A 20,878-nucleotide genomic window follows, 5' to 3' on the forward strand; every position below is an offset into this window, starting at 1 on the left:
GACTAATTTAGTGTAGGAAACATTCAAAAAATATTTTTTTGTTGTGTTGTGATAATTAGGAATATTCAGAATGTATCAAATCATTTATAAAATCATTATTATATATTCTGAAAAATCATGAAGCAGGCCTCTCAAATGTTTGAAAGTTTGAACCCCCTAGTACTAAAAAGTTTAAAATATTCAAGAATGAGGGTCGATTAGAACTATACGTAAAAAGATAATGAGTATTACTTTTTTCATAAACTACACCTTTGGATTTGATCTGCACAAACTTTATTCGAGAAATATATCACGACATGTTTCGCTGAAATAAGATCTCCTTCAACAGTGATTTGAATACTACAAGTTGCTTCTTAAGCTAATATTGTAGTTACCACATGTAACTACTTACACAGGGACTTCCTTCATCAAATTACCTAAATCCCTACAACTTTTATATATCTGAGGTACCTCTTCAATTATGATCACCTGAAGCATATCACTTCACTACTACACCAGTAATAATACTTCCTATTTTTTTTTTATACCAAGCTCAATAATGTTGATCTGTTCAAATCCAGTCAGTCATTCGTTAGAATATTTGAATTTTTATGCTTATTAATTTTCATTGCTTCCAAATGATTCAGTTTCAAACTTTTATTTTCTATGTGTAAAATTTCGAACTCTTCGTTAAAGATATGATTTTCTCCTGAAAGATGATTCGAATATGTTGAACTTGTTTTTTTATTTACATATCTAATATGATATTCCTGGATTCGATTCCTAAATGTTCTGCCAGTTTGACCAACATATATTTCAGGACACGTTCCACACTTGGTTGTAGTTTTAGAGGTTTAGGTGATTTGATAGAGGTAGTCTCAATTGTAGTTACCTGTGGCATATAAATACTGGCGTAAGCAGCAACTTATAGTATTCAAATCACTGTGTAAGCGGAATATGTGATATATTTCTCAAATAAAGTTTGTGGAAATCAAATCCCAAGGTGTAGTTTATGAAATTTACTATGGATCTTCATCAAGTAACGGCCGAATCAATCAGAAAAAAAATTACCTTGTCTAAAGACATTTTTCATTTGTAGTCACAAGTGGAAAATCAGTCTCATGCTCGAAAGAACACTATAAAATGCTGAAAGCTGAGTGATATTTCAAAAAAAAGTTGAAATAATAATTATTCTTTGGAGTGAATGCATTAAGTAATCCAACTTCCAAAAATAGCATCATATTTGATAGTGAAAGATCAAACTACACTAGATGGATATTCTTTACAAGACATTTTTGTGGAGGACTCAATACTTCTTACTGTTTTTTTTGGGTGTGTATAACGTTTCAAAACCGAAAATTCTTTTGAAACTTTCGCCTCAAATCGTGAATAGCTTCAGTTCTCATGACACACATAACAAATAAACTATTTCACAATATATATTATTCGCGTTGGTCATTCATTTATTTGATACAGAAGGAAGGATAGAAAGAAATCAATAACTTTTTCTTAATAAGAAAATATAAACATTCTAATAATTATAATTTGATAATCTTCATTGAACTTTAAAATTCATTTTCATGTTTTTGTTTTCCTAAATTTTATATTTTCTCAGTCACTTCATTGAAAACTTCTGAACATTTTGAAATCGGATTGTTTTTTCCTTTGGAAATATGTATTACATCAAGATGAAAACTGTTGACACTTTTTTAATTTGGTCATGGAATTTAGAATTCTTTAATAATTGAATATTTCTTTTCAGATTTTTTTTATAATATTGAGATGTTTTTCTTCATTCCACCAACCATTGATATGTATATTAGATAGATAGATTAGATACATGAAGTATTAGGTTGTCTCACAGGGTTTTTCCATTTCATTGTCATGTGTTTTCCAGCTCGATCTCAATGATATTAATTTTACTGTATATCGGTGTATACTGATCCATAGAGAATTTTGTACTCTATTGATACATTGAAGAAGGAAAACTGTCACATTTCACAGAATGATGTTGTGAATAGAATATGCGAGTTAAAGAAACCATCTCGTTCGACAGTTCAACGAGTCATTGAAATAGGGGATGTCATTGACCATGCAATGAAACGAAAACAAAGGAATAAAAAATTCGCAAACGTTGGTGCTACAAAAGATGTGATTCGGCGAACAACTTACGGTATATATATATATATATATATATATATATATATATATATATATATATATATATATATATATATATATATATATATATATATGTAAAAAAATGATGTACCAACCTTGGAAATGATTTGGTATAAATTACTCGACTATCTCGATTACAATTACAAATCTTTAGAAACTCTACGAGGTGTTTTACTGTCTTGTAGTTTCAAATATAAAAAATTGAACAATCAGATGGTCATAATGGAATCGACACCCATTGTTCAACTCCGACACGAGTATTTGAGGCGAATGAAAAGCTACCGAGAATCCAACAGACGTATAATCTACCTCGACGAAACTTGATTTGACAACCATGATGTTGTCGAATATGGCTGGGTAGACGAAACCAAGTATTGTGCTTTGAACATACCTTCTTCAAGGGAAAAACGTGTTATAATTTTGCTTGCCAAGGATGAAAGTGGTTTCGTACCTAACGCTTTGCTTCTGACGGCCAAAAATATAAAAAATTCGTCTGCTGATTACCACGAAGATATAACTGTGGCTTTATTCGAAACCTGGTTCAGTGAGCAGCTTCTTCCAAATATTCCTTCAAACTCGGTAATTGTTATAGATAACGCTTCGTATCATTCTCGGTTATTGACTACAATACCAAACAATAACACAAAAAAAGCAGATATTGTTGATTCCATGCGAAATCATGACATGGAAATACCCGAAAAGATTCCAGCGAAAAAGTTATTACTGGCGACCATAAAACAACGTAATTTCAAAAAAGAGTATTTTATTGATTCGATGTGTGAAACACGTGGTCATATTTTCTTACGTTTGCCTTCATACTATTGTGTATTCAATCCAATTGAAATGGTTTGGGCCACAATGAAAGAAAGCTTGCGGAAGTGTAATCAGTCACCGAGTTTGAATGCTGTGGTGTTTGACAATATGAGGCGAGTAGTGAATGAAGTAGGTAATAGTGATGCCTGGAAGAACTGTGTGGCCCACATTATGAAAAAAGAGAAAAAATATTATGTGCAAAGTTCCATAAATCCGATCGTTATTTAACACGATGATGATTCTACCTCATCCGAATATAGCGAAGAAGAGTTTTGATTTTTCTAGCACTTTTGTTGGCCTCTATTATTTTGTAAATATATGGTTGACGAGAATTAGGTGTGCTTATTTGTTTTCATTGTATTTTAGAGTTTTCGACTCGGAAATCAACTACTTCAAATTTCAAGTTTCAACTTCCTCAAGTTTTTCATAATTACCCATGGTGGAAAAATGCAGTTGAGATAACTTTCTTATGGGGTGATCAATTGCTATGATTGTAAGAATAAGTAACTGAAAAACTACCACTGAAAAATAATATGCTGACGCCTATGTCGAGGCGGGAATTCCTTCTCTGTGCTGTTCCAATTGATATTGGAAATACTATAGCTATCCAGTCATATATATTTTCGGTTGACTCTCCAACGAAGAAATTATAAGGAATATCATCAACCATATAAATGAAAAGCTTGTTCAGAGTCAGTCATAAGTCATGAAAGTATTTGCTTGAAAGTTCTTCCATTATATTTTTGTGGATAATCATCTGACAGAAAACATTCCAAACCATTTGCTGAATTCATTCAATGTTTCAAATACCAAGGAAGTTTCAAATTTTATGTAATTGCAGATATGTTTATCATGAATCGAATGCAACTTTATTGTTAGATAATAATAACATATTTACAGGAAGGATATAATTAATATATGATGGGCAATTCATCGACATCAGTGAGATTAGTAGTAACCACCTCCATGTCCATAAGAACCGTATCCTTGGTCATACCCATTTCCATACCCATGCCCGTAGCCTTGTCCGTAATACCCATTGCCGTATCCATTTCCATACACGCCATAAACTGGCTTGTGGTAAACAGGGGCGATGAGAACTTTTTCAACTACTGGAACTGGATGGACTGCATGTCCAGATTTCTCCACTACAGCATTGAAACCGTTATGGTCATCAGCGGCATAATGGACAGTACGGAGGGTTCCATCGGGATCAGCAACGGTATAGTATCCTTTGACAACATCGCCATCTCGTTCTTCAGCTTGTGACTTGTGGTCTCCAGTGTGGGGATCGCTCACTCCATAGGAAAATTGGTATTTGGGGTAGGACTGAAACAACATGATTTAATGAGTACTGTGATATTTACAACTGAATATGTCTTTTCTGAGAAAACAAATACTGTGGAATTCTCCTCTCTCAACGTTCCTATATCTACAAATACTTGCTGAAACCAAGGCCGTAGCCAGAAAACAATTTCGGGGAGAGTTTGGTTTGGTGGAACAGTAGAAAAACATAAAATATAAAAATAACGAAAGGAAGAAAATGGTGTCACATGTTCATATATATTTATAAGAAAACCATTATAGAAATATTAACATCTTTTTACAAAATCAAATTCAGTTTTCTCGCTTTCTTGCCACCAAACAAATCAATTACCTCCTCGGTGTCGATATCAATTCTACGGTGGATTGACATCAACGCCAAACCGTTTAGTCGTTCCTGGCTTGTGGAGTTTCTTCAGAGAAGAGAAAGTCCTTTCAGGGGTAAATCTAGAAACAGGTAGTGTCGCCGAAATCTTTAAATGTAAGCACATTGCCGTAAGGTTTTTCCATTTTGTTTCAGGAAAGTTTTTTCAATATTCTCTTTCAAGCACTTCGTTCGTTTTTGCCAAGAACTTGATGAAATTTCTAAGGGATTTTATAATTACAATAGTATCTGTATCTGTAGACCAGGGAGAGTGAGTGTAGGCCCACAGTATTTAGTCCACATGTGATCCATTGTACATCCTTACGAGAAGTTGTCCTCCTAGGTCATAGTCCATCCTGTCTTTTCCAGGAAGGTGAACAGATCACTAGGAGACATCTCCTTTATATGGGCAGGTGCAGGCCAAGACTCACCAAACACACTCTCTTATTGACGATAACTCAGAACACTCGCATAGGACATTCCTGACAGGACAGGAAATTGTTGCAGATGATTTTGGTTCCTCTAGCTGCAGTACTCCACTGAATACCTACAGAACACTACATATGAATCCCTCCTTGATACAGTCATCAAATTCATTTGAAAAATTCCTTGTAGTTCAGTAAATACTGATACCATAACCTGTTGCGTCTTCGAACGCTCTGCAGTCGGTTCACCACGTACAGTCCAATCAGATCGTTTTCATTCTGGCCATGTTTCATCCATTGTCACATAACGCAGCACAAATTTGTTTTTTTTATAGTGAAACAGCTTCAACAAAGCTCAAGCTGGTTAATGTTCATCAAGCCAGTATTTTTTATTGCCAAAAAGACTGATGGTCTGACAGCTGTGAAATCTGTACTGTACAATAAGAAGAAGAAGATTGAGGTTAACTTAAAGTCACATGGATTCAATACTAGCAGCGCCATCTGTGTGTTCACCTAAGAACTTTTTAGAGCATCTAGCATAGCTATATAAATAATATTTGTTTCAACGAGAAAGAAAAGAGGTCATTACTCATGAGAATGAGGTAATCCATTCGAGCTTATCTCTCGCGAGCCAAAATTGAAGTTTTCTCCATGACTTACAACAAGAATATTCCATTATTAGATTCACTTTTGAAAGATATCACGAATGAAACTAATATCACTGAATATCATTCTAGCAGAATCTTCCAGGATTAGCTCAATCCAAGGCGTTTATTCACCCTTCGAAGCTAATACCAAACAGTTGTTGGACTACAGTAGGGATGGACTACGCTGCCTAACAAGCCTTCTCACAGGTCACTGTCATTTGAATCATCATATGCAGAGACTTGAACTCTCGGAAGACAGTGTGTTTCGCCTCTGTTTCGAAAATGATGAAACAGCAGAGCACATACTTTGTGCCTGCCCCGCTGGGGACCGAATCAGGTTTTTAGAGTTCGGCAGAGCCGTACTCTTACCATTTGACCTGAAAGACCATCCATCATACAAACTAATCGGCTTCGTTAAGAAGCTGGGTTTATTTGATCGAGTGTGAATAGGTGTGAGCCACAATGTAGGGTCGAATAGACAATAATTTTCAAATAGTTCGGAACTTGGGTGCTCAACGGAACTCTGGATGAAAGGCCCGTGTTCTTCCCCTATTCTGCATAATGAGGTATGACGTAAAAGACAGTGAATTGAGTTTCAATTTACTGTCTTTGTTTGCCCCATTGTGAAATTCTGATGATGTTTCCACTTGCCGATATCATGTTTTTATTCTAATTTTTCGTTAGAAACTATGTTTCAAAAGTTCGACCATTGAAAATAATTAAAACACAACTGCAAAGTTATGAATTTGATCATTTCTGATATAAGTTATGAATCATTTTGGCTACTAAATCAAAAGAGGAACGGACTGATAATTGAAGTTTCTCCAATGATCATAGAAAAATACTATCACAAAAACTAGGTTCGAAAATGACATCTACATGTCCATAAATACTTCCAATATCTAATTTCTATAATAAGTTGTAGGTCGATATTGAAAATGAAGAGATGAGGATTTGAGCAATAATGTGAATTCAATAGCACGAGCACAATAACTTAAAGAAAGATGAAGTTGAAAGCTACAATTTCCTGGAATTTTTACAACACGTTAAAAATCTGAATATTCACCATCATTGAAAATACTTGAATATTTCTCAAATGTAAATACTCGTGTATGAATATGTAAATACTTACATAATGTCCTCCATCATATGCTCCTCCATATCCATAACCATTACCATTACCGTATCCGTCGCCATAACCGTAACCATATCCTGTTTCTGGATTTTCGTAAATAGGTGTAGCATATCCGTTGACTATCTTATTGTAAGAAGTAGCTCCGTGGTTCGGGTATAGATTGATGAAACCTGCTGAGGCACAGGAAAGAACGGCAAACAGAAGTGTAATCTGGGAATATATTATGAAATTGATTCATCATCATTAAGTTGAAATGAAAAGGTAATAAAGCATACGAACCATATAAAATAGTCGCTACTACTACTATTTGAAAAATTCTTCACGGTGTATATAATATAACGAAATGTTGGAGATAACTTTTTATTTTATCCTGTGGCTGGAACTGTGTATATGGCCCCTCATTTCTTAATTATGTTAATGAGATTGGCAGAAGAATAACCGAAAAAATTAAAGAAAAAAGTAGCAACTTTCTGATCTGAAAAATTAGTTTAGAGCGTGATTATTCAGCATCTATTTTTGACACTAACCAATTGTCACATTCACTGGATGAATTTTTTTCACCCTGCTATTTCCAAATCATACTCATACCCCAGTATTATTAAGAGATTGATTCCTCATGGAACCGCCCATATTTCTCGTGATGTTCCCCATAAGTTTCCATCAGAAGATACAGATAAAAATAAACAAACTCTGGAAACCAACGTCTTCGAGGTACAAGAAAAATGCACAAATTCCCTATCAATTCAGACGTATCTTCATTTTTTAGTAATTCATTTCAAAAGGTCCTCTCCAACAGAAAGATTTCAAGATTGAATATAGCCAATCACTTTTCTTCAGAAAGACAAGATAATGCAATAATGTAGCAGACAATGTGGCTCCTTGTCGTTATAATCTATATGCACTTTCGAATCACGCAGCTTACAGCGGTCATTACAACCCCTATCCTGGCACGTGGCATAAATACAAAGATTCACACACGTCTCCAACTTTACGAAAATCGCTTGTTACTGAATTGATTTGTATTTCATAGTTTTAAACAAGATATTATTTATATGAATAGTGAATATAATGTAAACTAGTTTAGTGATCCAATAATTTTATGAAAAAATGTTGGTTTGGGTAACAGGATCGATTTTTTCTTAAAAAAACAATTGTTTTATTGCCGACGTTTCGAATTTAATTTCTTCTTCAGGACTCGAAAAGTAGTTTCTTCGTGGTGATAATATTATTTTTTCAAAAATCATGAGACATATTAGATATATATTGAAAAATAATAAAAGAAACATTGCAACAACCAAATTACCGAGACAACACCAACACAATACGACATGAAACAAACACGAAGAAACTATTTTTCGAGCGCTGACGAATAATTTAATTGAATTCTAAACGTTGGCAAAAAACAATTGTTTTTTCAAGAAAAAAATTGATCCCGTTACCCAACCAACCGTTCTTCATTTGAATAATGATGATAATAATAATAATGAATCTTAATATTTCTGTTAAAAAGCATGAGTCTATGAATACATTGAAGCCGTAACTGACGAAAACGTCATAATGGATATACAAAAGAATTTAAATGATATGAACAGTCCTAAGTTATTAATAAAAAAGAAGTAAAATATATAATTATATAGAAATATAAAAAATTCATAGAACCTACCAACTTAATTGAAAAAGACACAGCAAGAACATATTAGATAAATGTCAAAATTATTATAGTACGAATAACAAATGTTATTTGAGAACAACAGAAAACATCTTTATAAAATATAGAATTATGTCATAAACTCACTAATACTGCAACAGTTTTTCTCAGTAAGTAATGCTTTAAGTCTGGATTTAAAAATATTAATGTTTGGAGATGTTTGGATAGAGACATCGAGGTGATTGAAAACTTTGCATCCCAAATATAAATTACTTTTTTGGTATAGGTTAGTTCTGTGCCAAGCAGACGCAAGAAGATTTCTGGATCTAGTGCCATATTGATGATCTGTTCTATTAAAAAAATTATCTTTATGTTTGTATACATATATACACCGTTCATACAGATACAAGCCTGCCACAGTTAAGATCTTTAGTCCCTCAAAAGCCTCTCTACATAACTGTTTCCAATTGAGTCCTGCAACAATTCTCACAGCAAATTTTTGCAGAGCGAAAACACGTGACCAAGAGGAACATGTAATCCAGTTAAGAATACCATATCGCAGATGACAGTTGATGTTTGCATAATAAACGATTATTATATGTTTTCTTGACAATCATTTGATAAGAACTTCAACGCATAACAATTTTTTCTTAACTTTTCAGAAAGTATATCGACGTATGGTTCCCAGCACAATTTATAGTCGATTGTTAGTCCAAGCAACTTAGTCGTTTCACTAGCAGATACATTCATGTCATTGTCCTTGAAAATTTGAAACTGTTCCATAGTTCCCCTCAAAGCGAATTTCATCAAAGAGGTTTTAGATACATTTACCGTTAGACGATTTGAATCGGACCACTCCATTACTTTATTGTATACCATTTCTGATGTTACCACAAGTTCAATTGTATCTTCACCAGTTATAAGTAGATTTGTATTCTCATAATATATAGGAAAATATTTAGTTCAGTAACGACTGTAATACCATGAACCATTTATTTTATTTCATTTCAGATTCGCTATTCCGAACGAAACGGTCTACAATGAATACTTTCAAGAAGTAACAGTATCGATGGCCGTCTTTATAATTTTCATTTTTACTCACTTTGCAGTAGTACATCCTGTATTTCACACTATGGGCTACTTCTCAAGAAAACGACTGAATAATGATTTTGGTAAATACTTCCTAATATTTATATGGTCACCCTAGACCTTCAAATCGAACTTTTTTCTTAAAAAATCAATTGCTTTGTTGCCATAGGACGAAAGTTTTATATTAAGATAAAGTACATTATTGACCCAATAATCGAGCGTTAAGGTTATTACTGTGGTTTCTTTTTTGCTCCGTTAATTCGTTAGGTTTTCACGGCTAATAGCTTGTTCTAATGTGACAATTTACGTAATAATTATAATAAAATCGTGTCTCATGTTTTCAGGTATCCAAAAACGCAATAGATTGCGTTTTTGGATACCGCGTTATTGAAAAATAAGCCAATACAATTCCAGTTTCATTTTTTTGGGTTTTGTATAAGTCGTAACATCATATTTATTTCCAATGCGTCTTTTTTTTTCAGATAGACTTGAATTATAAGGTGAAACGTTAGTTCTGAAATGTGTTGGAGGCTGTTTCTGTTTGTGTGGTCACTTGATTTTTGATTGACTGTCGATTTTATTATCAGCTTTTTCCAAAATTTGTTTTCCAAATCAATTCCTGCTCTGATCGAACAATAGTTTTCATTATCAAAAAAGTTTCATTCGTACAAAACAATTTCAGTGAAGAAGAAACGTTTTCTCAATGCAGTATTTAGTTTAATAGCACCATTGTTGCAGAATTAGACTTGACACAACCCTAATTATAATTATATAGTTTTGATATAGCTACACTCCAGATACATTTTCTTCAAAGTTGTATCATAATAAATGTATGTTTTATACAAAATCCAAATAAGGCTATGATTTGGTCATATTTTACACAAAGTTTATTTGTTCTTGTCAATGTCTAAAATATCTCTATGGAATATATATTTTTAAAAAGCTACATTGTGTCTGAAAATAAGAAATTATAATTAGTACAAAGTAAACAGTATCTGAAAAAATCTGTTTTCCGTTAATCAGCTGTTGCTCTCATACGAACGACAACTCTCAGAAGTTGAGAAACTTGTGCGAGCTAAGGACTAACGAGGTCTTACCTTTTAACGTGTGATTCCTCTCAATCATCGCAAAACGCCATCCTCTCATGGGTTTTTTCAATCCTGGAAACTCCTGATGCCTACGCTACGGTAATCGGAGACAACAGTGTGTAAAATTTTGTCATTTGATTGATCTTGTCGTGCTTTTTTGATCGGGGACAACAGTGTGTAAAATTTCGTCATTTCATTGATCTTGTCGTGCTTTTTTGATGTTGGCTCCCCTGGGCACTTCCATTGCGAGGATTAGACTTTGGTTTCGATGTCATAACCATATACCCATGATTAGTCATCAGTTATGACCATTTTAAGCAAATCTATATCGCCGTTGAAGTCATTCACTTAAATCTTAAGCGATGGTTATGCGACGGTTTTTTCTTGGTCGAAATTCAGCAATTATGGAATGAACTTCGATGCAACACGCTTCATTCCCAAAATTTCCCAAAAATTGTATGGCATGAGCCATACAAAATGCCAACCTGTGCAACAATCTACTGTAAGAAGGGTTATGGTAAAATTCGAATCCACTGAAAAATTCATTCTAAAAACCTCACAATACTACTTATAAAAAGAAGTGGAGGAGCCCACTTGAATGTGATTTCAGATGTCAAGGAACATTTGCACATAAGTATTAGATATTTCTTCACACATCAATACAATTCCAAAAATACATGGAGAAACAGAGCTGTTACGCTTGATATTTCTATAAGGCATTTGACCGTGTGTGGCATGAGGGTTTGCTGGCCAAACTTCGATGCTTGTCGAATACTCGAATATTTTCACCATCAACGCTGATGTTCCCCAGGGATCCATTGTCTTCAACTCATTGGAAAAAAAAGAATCCAATATATCACTTTACTGACGACAGCACACTTGTCTCATCATTTAATTTGGATTCCAGGACATCGGCTACGGAGGCACATCTTCACCAGCAGCAGGAGGTTGCATATCCTAATGGAGATCTAGGATTCAATGCCACAAAAACTCAGGCATCGGTTTTCTCCTAGAAGATAAATGCCTCCGAACCGGATATAATAATTCCGCTTTCTGATTCGATAAGTTTGATGGAAGTTAAAATAGACACCAATATGTCTTGGCACAATCATGTCGCTGGAATTGCAAAGGCTGCTTCTCAAAAGTTTAGAGCACTGTCCTGAACCAGAAAACTGTACACACCTCAGCAACTTTTGTTGCTCTATAAAGCTCAGATCAGACCTTCTTTGGAGTATTGTTCTCATGTATGGAGCTCTGCCTCCAAGCATACCCCGAATTTGTTGGATTCCATCAAGAAAAGAGTCATCCGCCTGGTTCTGGAGGCGAAAATCACCTGTAACTTTGATATTCTGGAACATCGAAGAAAGGTTGGAGATTCGTCTCTCTTTTATAGATACTTTCACAGGGGGTGTTCAAGTGTTATGGCTTATTTGATCCACCATATTAGAAATACACGACGAACTGTGGCTACTCATCGTTTTGAGGTTCGAATGAATTTAATCTCCAGCGATTCAAATCCAATGTAAATCGCCACTTTCGCACAGACACCGCTGTGAGAGCGCCTTGAAGATTTTTCAGTAGAGCTGTTTTTATCCTTGAAAAATTTTTGTAATATATTTCGACTAACTAATCAGACTCTCTAGAGGTTTATACTACGCAGTAACTTTATGACGTTTCCTAGTTTCCCTTTTATTGCACTTGGGCAAATTTTCTATCATAGTTGATAGAAAAGAGACCTTCTCACAGAAAAATGTTCTCGAAGAATAAATTCAAATGAAGTTCCAAACATTTTAAATTGATCCATCAAGTAGTTGGGAAATCGGCAACATTTCCTTTAACTGATCAGGAGAACTCTTCGAAGAGCACAAGTTACTACCTCCATGAAAATATTATAACAAACACCTCTTATGACAAAAATATATATATTCAAAGAAAATAATAAAAAAACGTTAGTATATAAACAGCAATCAACAATTCATAAACACTTCTAATGATGGTAATGGTGAGGAGCGGCCACTAAAGTTTTGACGGCGGGAGCAGGATGAGCATGTCCCGACCTTTCTACGACAGCGTTGAATCCACTGTGTTTCTCAACAGTGTATTTCACGGTTCTGATGGTACCATCAGCGTCATGTAGAGAGTACTCTCCGTGAGTGATGTCACCATCTCTGGATTCTTTGTGGGAGTGGATGTCACCGGTTTGATGATCTTCAACTCCATAAGCAAACTCGTATTTTGCTGGTGCCTGTAAAAAATATAATTATAACATTTCTCAGTATGTCGAATGGGAAAAGTATAAAATGTTGCTTTTTTACAAAAATGTTTCGTCTCCCTATTTTAGATTCCACAGCTTTATTGAGAGACATTGAGTATGTGCTGTTGGAAAACAATCATAGATAATCTCAACAAAACAAACACATAGAAACCGATCATATTGAAATTGTTTCCAAAAAATTTTGTTATTTTCAATCATCCTATTCTATTATTGTCTGTACTTTCACATGTTTTAGCCCACAAAATCTTACTTTTTACCTAGAAATGACTGATTTTTGGTATAGTTGTTCCCTGGAAACTTTGAGCCATAGTTAAGGAAATTATTTTGTAACCTTACAAACTTTCTCTCGTTCATTGATGTTAATTCAGGATACATTTGGTTGAATTTTTTACACGTTCTGACAATGATTTGATCACTTTGTTCATGTGTATAATAAATAATTTCATAAGAACTCTGTTTGAATAATCGATATTTACGTTCATTTTGGAAGATGATTCGAAACATCGTCGATAACTCTTTGTAAATTACTTATAAAAGTAACCGAACTGCTATAAGCTTGATAATTCCACTGCTACCTAAATCCAAATTCTAAAAAAAAATAATGTTTCTAGAAGAAGCGACTTCATTGAGAAAACTTGACGATTTAGGTATAGGGACATGATATTTCATCTTGAAGCATTTCTCACCATCTTTCAATTTACCGAGTAATATACAGGGGGTTTCATTTGAAAAAATGAACTTTTGACTACTTTTATGCACAATGGAAATAATAGTAATTTTAGCACGCCCTGTATGATATGGAGTCGATTTCTTGGTGGTATTTGAATATTTCGAGTTTGTCCAAACTATCATCAAAATATCAACTTTTCATGAATTGAGAGTACTGATGTACTCAATTTCAATTAAGGCTATATTTTGGACCATATTTAGCACAATTTATTTTTTATCTCGAAAACAGATAGAGATAGTTATAGGACATAATCAACAGAAAAGTAATAAAATACCAGAGCGATACAAAAAATGTATTAATATACGGGGTGTTCTGTTCAAAAAAATAAAGTTGCTAGGACTTATTGATGGAAGTGGCAACGCCGCAATGCTGAAAATATTTCAGATCGATAGAACAGGTAAGGAAATGTGAGAGGTGGAATTTTCAGAAAAATCATGATTTGCGTTTTCCAGAAACGTCTAACCTACCATCGACCGTGAGTCAAACTGTATACTGTACATACATTACATACATATTGTACATTTGTATATCAAGATCATCAAGACGACAAGCACTGATTGATTGAATATCTATGTATTTCCCCAGAAAATAACTTGTTTATAGAAAAGAAAGTAACGAACCTACAACAAACTATTGATGAAAAAAAATGATTGAACAAATAGTCTCAAAAAACAGCACATCAGCAAAGAATATGAAGCTTATATAACTCATGACATTGTTGATTGTATCTATGTATTCGATAATCCATTGTATGATTCCATTCCAGGTTAATAAATGGATTATTCACCTCTCGAACAGTAGTTTGAAATGCCTACTAGATTTCCCAGTCAATGAATGCTCTAGGTTTACTTTTCATAATTATAACTGGAAAATACTTAATCAAATTAAAAACGAATTCGAACCATTTCGAATTTAATCTTTGCATGTCTCACCCTCCGTGCAATTCATATTGAACTCGCCGCATCTTTGGCCACAAGTTCTGCCATATTTGCTATCCGACGTTTTATGTGTAGAAGAGGTCAGCCAAAGGAGATAATAACAGTTAACGGGACCAATTTTGTCGGAGCAGAACGTAAACTCAAGGAATGGTTCCAAAGCTTAGACCAGAAAAATATTTCAGAAGTCGCATCTAAAAATATAATTTGGAAATTTCACCGTCCCGGAGCTCCACACATGGGTGGAATCTGGGAAAAGATGATAAGCTCTATTAAAATAGCTCTGAAGATCAGTTTGAAGTCCATCAATCCAAAAAAAGAGGTTTTGGTAACCTTGATGAGTGAAATTGAGTATATTATCAATTCAAGGCCCTTGACACACATATCGGTCGATCCAAATGAGCCAGAAGCTATCACTCCGAACCATTTTCTGCTACTGCGACCAGGTGATGTCAGCTTATTCGGCAATGTGGAGCTTTCTAGCAGAAAGCAATGGAGAATTGCACAAGCATTGGCAGATACGTACTGAAAACGATGGGTAATTGAATATAGACCAACACTTCTTCAGAGACATAAATGGCATGACAAAATGAATCCTATTAGAATTGACGACATAGTTTTGATTGTGGACGAGAAGGCCTAGGACAGTGGATTGTAGGAAAAATAGAAGAAACGTTTCTTGGTAAAGACGGAGTCATTAGAGTCGTTGGAATTGGGAATAAACATGGAACATATATGAGATCTGTCACTAAAGTGTGTATTCTTTCAGTCAGGAGTTGATATACTCACCTTCAAAGTCTGCTTGGGGGTGGAGAATGGTACTTATTTTATTTGAATTTTCTTATATCAGTTAATTGTTCATCACTATGTATAAGTTGTTTGATAAATATAATAGGTTGTTAGAATTAGACAGATGAAAAAAAATATTATAACTGTCAAGCCAAGTCAGTATTAAATTCGATATGGTTTGAATTCATTTTTAATTCGCCTAATTATTTTACAATAAGTATTTCATTCAACATTGTTTTCGGAGTTCTCACTATCTCTTCTGTATCAGTTCCCTCAACCGAAATCAGCTTTTGAAATTCAAGTTTTAAAAGTAAGAATTGAATGAGTTTCATTTTTTTTTTCAGAATCCTCAACTACACAAAATGCTGATGATGTAAATCCAGAAGTTAATATTCTCTATTTAAAATGAATAGATGAGTAACTCACCAAATACATACCCACGACGTTCAAACTGTAAAAGAATATGTTGTGCACATATCAAAACAAAACTTACGTATTCTTCCTCATGGTGAACCGACTTTACAAAAGCTGGAACGAAAGCTTGGTGATGTACAGCTGGAGCTACATGGGCTGGAGCGACGACTTTGGCTACTGGAGCTACATATTTCGTCACTGGTGCAAATTGGTGAACTGATGGTACGTGGTGAGCGGAAACAGTTTTGACAACAACTGGAGCAGCGATTTTAGTTACTGGTGCAGAGTAGTGAGCAACTGGGACGGCATGGTGAGCTACGGGAGCGGAGTAGTGAGAAACAATTGAGGGTGCTGGCGCAGTGTGGGTATATTTGACGACTGCTGGAGAAGCTACTTTCACAGCTGGAACAGCGTAATGGGCAACAGGGGCTCCGTATTGTGGAGCAGGAGCAGAATATCCGTGGGATGGAGCAAAGTGGTGAGATGGTTCAGAGTGAATGTGATGGACGGTGTTGTGGTTGTTGTTGAAGGAAACAGTTGAGATGGCTGCATGGTTGTCGTGATGGGCAGCTTGGGCAAAGACTGCCAGGAAAGCGACTGCAAGTACCTGAAAGACAGTAGTAGTTTAGCGTTTCGATTCACAAATATGGTTTTGTAATACCTAGCAATGTCAGTATTCCAAAATATAGAATCATTTGCATGAATTCCACAAATTTCACCAGCGACGTTCGAATTATCGAATTATCGAATTATCGAATTATTATCGCTTCAAGAAAAAAAGAAACAAAAAATACAACGATTTCAGTCATGAAGGAAATAACAGTTGAAAATTTATCGGCTAACTAGCGAGAAGAAGAAAATGTTTATGTAAGAACACTTGTGGGTCATATATTATTATTTCAAATACGGGACCGCTGGACGGAAATCTTGGATAAGATAAACAGCCTAGGTCATAAAGACTTGTAGAGTGGCGACAGTAATCTAAACAAAAGGCTTTCGAAGTTTTGCTGAGTGAACAATTTCGTGGAAAGTCGGAATTCTGAGACTTGAAACCGAGCTTAGCGTCCATTCAAAAAAGGCGGGGTTATGGGTTAAGTTGAAGTTGACCCCGAGAGAAAGAGAGCCTCCCGGAATTGGTCGAGGGAGGTGACGAAGATTTTGGAACAGGGAAACGGATCTTGAAAAAAAGGCAGGGCGAGCGTCTTATTTGAGCGATAATAAGTAATGTTTTAAAGATTGGAGAAATAGCGCGATTTATAGGGGTTTATTAGGGAAATAAAAAAGTGTCAATCTGAGCGTATGAGCGTATATCTGGCGGATTTATAGTGAAATTTCGGAATAATAATTTTGTCTACCGTGGCCGGTAAAGCGAGTGAATTCTCTCCGTGAAGTGAGGTTTTTCCACGACATTGAATAACGGATTACTACGTCCACTCGAGATCGAAACCTGTGGATTAGCCGAGGAAAAATTTGGAAAATAGTCGTTGGCCCAAATCATCTATGAGATGATTTGTTCTGAAACTCTGTTGATGTTTTTCAAGGGACGTTCTTTGTATTTCCTAGGAATGATGTTATACAACCTAGCCGTATTCTAGGAGAAGCTATGAGTATATACTGCTGGGAAATAACTGAGAATGAGTAGAATATACTAATTACGCTGAGAACAACTATGAGATAGCGAAATCAGATTTTCACGTATATAAGAGGATACCTGATATAAGAATTTTGTGTGTGAAAGTATGTGAGTTGAATTCTCTTAGATGCTTCAATAGAAGCTAGTCAGATTCTTGAATGATACGATCGTACTAACGGATGCCATAGGAGAACTTGATATAACTATTTTGTATACGTTGGAGTCGCATAGTATCTACTTATTTTGAAGCAGGACTCTTGATATGATCGCAGTATGCTAGTCTTGATAGTATATGGAATCCACACAGAATTTAACTCAATATTTTTTGATAATAGCAGAACCGTTAGGGTGAAGTTATCTTGAAATATCGTATAGAGACCCACATAAATGATTTATATGTTTGGTGAACCTCAGGTATGAATCAAGCTAAAAGCTAAATTTTTGGATTCTTTTACGGCAGGAATCATATTGTTATTGATATGGATCTGTAAGAATTTATACACCTCATTTCTTTCGTGAAAATCTCATGATTCTGACTTATATACATTGAACATCCCTGCCTTCTCTAAAATCGATATTGTTACTGCTTCAAAAAAATTAAAAAATGAACTTGACAATGTTCCTAGTCATGTGATAAAGGACTGTATCGACGTTCTCTCTGTACCTCTAATAGGCATATTCAACTTAATTTCAACGACTTGTGCCTTTGCTAAGCAGTGGAAAATGGCTCGAATTTGCCCGTTATTGAAAAAAGGCGACTCTAGCGATATCACAAACTACAGAACAATTTCAATTCAATGTAACTTTTCTAAACTCTTCGAGATATGTGTGGAAAATATTATGTACTCCCTTATTCAAAAAGTTATTTCTCCTACTCAGCATGATTTCGTACAACAAATATCTTCTATGACAAATCTTGCATGTTTGAATCAATATTTCTGTACGTACCTGGACAAGCAAAAACAAGTCGATGTTGTTCATTTAGACTTTCAAAAAGCCTTCGATCAAATAGAACATTAGGTTCTTCTTAGCAGATTGACAAAATTGGGATTCTCTAAGCAACTGCTTCCTCTAATTGAATCATATCTAGTTAACAGAAAACAATTCGTCGAATATGAATCTTTCAAATCAGCTCAGAACGTAGTTAATTCTGAGGTACCACAAGGTTCTAGTCTTGGACCTCTTTCATTTCTAATTTTTCAATAAGGATTTGGCAACCTCTTTGAATATCCCTAGCCTGATATTTGCAGACCACCTGAAACTACATTATAAAATCCACGACATTACTGGCTGCCAACGTGTACAACATAAATTAGATGTAATCAAACTTTGGTGTAACGATAATAGTCTACAATTCAACGTATTCAAATGTAAAATAATATCATTCACATCAGAAAAGCGAACTTTAATGTACGATTATTCAATCAACAATACTACAATCAACCGCATACACGAGTTAATAGTTCTTGGTATAACATACCTCAGTAAATTAACATTCACAGCACATATAAGGAATATGACTGCCGATTCAAATAGGATGCTTTGATTCATTTAAAGAAATGCTAAAAATTTCAAAAGTATTGCCACCTTAAAATTGTTGTATTTTGCTTATGCCAGATTTGAGTTAAAGTATGACTCTGTGTTATGGAATCCAGTTTACGACTACCAAAAAACATCAATTGAGAGCGTGCAGAGGAAGTTCCTAAAATACTTATGTCTGAAAGTTTGCGGATCATAACATTTTCTTGACACGATAACATCTTTGGAAAATAGGAGAGTTTTCAATGGTATAAAATTCCTGCATAAACTACTCAACAACAATATTGACAGTACGGTTCTTTTACCCGAGATCATTTTTTAGTACCAAGAAGTGAAGGTCGACACATTCTGAAATTCTATTGCGAAGCATCACGCACAAATGTTATGCTACGATCACCATTGAATTTTATGTGCAGTAGCTTCAATAAAATCTGTGGATACTGCGATATTCATTTCGATTCTCTGAATGCCTTAGTATCATGCATCCACAATCACTTTTGATAATACTATAAATAATATTTGTATCAGTACTGCTGTGTTATTTTTTTTATATACCTTGTTTTAGCATCTAATTCAATACATTTCTATATTCTATTAGTTTTGATATTCATTTCATATATACCCTGTAAAAATAGCATTTTCTGTAACTGGGTACTGGAAATAAATCGCTTATTTTACTTTTGGAACCAAATAACATCCTCTTCCTCTTGAAGATGATCACTTGATGATCGAAACACATGTCAAGATGTTGAAATGATAGCCTGGTATTGGGGAAAAACTACAGTAATATTCACCACTACACTAAAAGTTCCAAATAGAACATCCCAACTATGAAATCAGATGATTATATTCTAATGGAAAATTCATGGTGAGAATCGTAAGCAAAATGTTCCAGATTGTGATGCAAATAGTCAGAAAAATTGATGTTCTTTATAGAATCTTTTGACATGACTGATAATTATTTCTATGCTCCGAAATAACGAATTTATATAAATAAATATCAAGTGGGAATAATCTCACCTTACTAATCATTGTTTAATAACAAATTATAACACTGTTGAACAGTAGACTGATTGAAAAAAATGACCATACACATTTTTATACTAACCCACCAACACATTCATCTAATGATGGCGACTATGAAAAACAGCCCGTAGGCAAATATGTTTGGGTCCACGGGCTTTATGTAATTTCATATCAAAAATCGACCCGAATTCTATTGATTTTCGTTACATATTTTGATTGATTCAGGGCACACTTGTGAGGTAATACTTCAGGTATGCACTTGATTTCGAATATTCAGACGAATGTAAGGCTGTTCTAGATACATAAAATAAAGTTGTTTGTTTATTTGAACAGTTCACTTATGTAATTACTTGCTAACGGAAATGATTTGACACTGAAAAGAATAACCATTATTCGAAATTACATGGTACCGTTCAAACTTAATGACATTTATTGAATAATGTTTTGATAATTGTGTCCTTCGCCATATTATTTAGGAAACAAGTATTATGAATTCATTCCATTCTGATTACTCAATCATTCCTGATTCAAAAATGAGTGATTTTACCTTTGAGAAACATTTCCATATGAAAGATTCATTTTCCAATAATAGAACCCCTATCAGACTAGCATGGCGAATCCAGCAAAATTGCAAAAAAATACATCAATTTTTAGCTAAATATTTGCTAATTAGTTGCCAAATAGTTGCCAAATAATGCTATCGTGATATAAAGGTAGCAAAGTAACTCAATAAATTATAAACTTTTCGTTTGTCTTTACAGAGGATTTATTTACTATTTAGTTGCTAAACCTTGGATATAGCGAAAAATTTTTAAATATTTTTTTTTTTTATTTTTTCTGATCTT

General features: G+C 34.4%; 1 protein-coding gene across 1 annotated transcript; it reads right to left on the bottom strand.

Moving 5' to 3' along the window:
* Positions 1-3,817: 3,817 nt before the first annotated feature.
* Positions 3,818-20,160, bottom strand: LOC111508373 (uncharacterized). Its single transcript, XM_023163841.2, has 5 exons — positions 20,028-20,160; positions 15,915-16,442; positions 12,683-12,937; positions 6,865-7,077; positions 3,818-4,302 (listed from the first exon to the last, which is right to left on the bottom strand). The coding sequence occupies exons 1-5, from the start codon at positions 20,037-20,039 to the stop codon at positions 3,922-3,924; spliced, it is 1,389 nt and encodes a 462-aa protein (XP_023019609.2). The 5' UTR covers positions 20,040-20,160; the 3' UTR covers positions 3,818-3,921.
* Between the last annotated feature and the right edge of the window lie 718 nt (positions 20,161-20,878).

The sequence above is a fragment of the Leptinotarsa decemlineata genome, unplaced genomic scaffold, assembly GCF_025532065.1.
Source record: "Leptinotarsa decemlineata unplaced genomic scaffold, Ldec_3_MD MMD2_tig00000505_RagTag_RagTag, whole genome shotgun sequence".
NCBI lineage: Eukaryota > Metazoa > Arthropoda > Insecta > Coleoptera > Chrysomelidae > Leptinotarsa > Leptinotarsa decemlineata.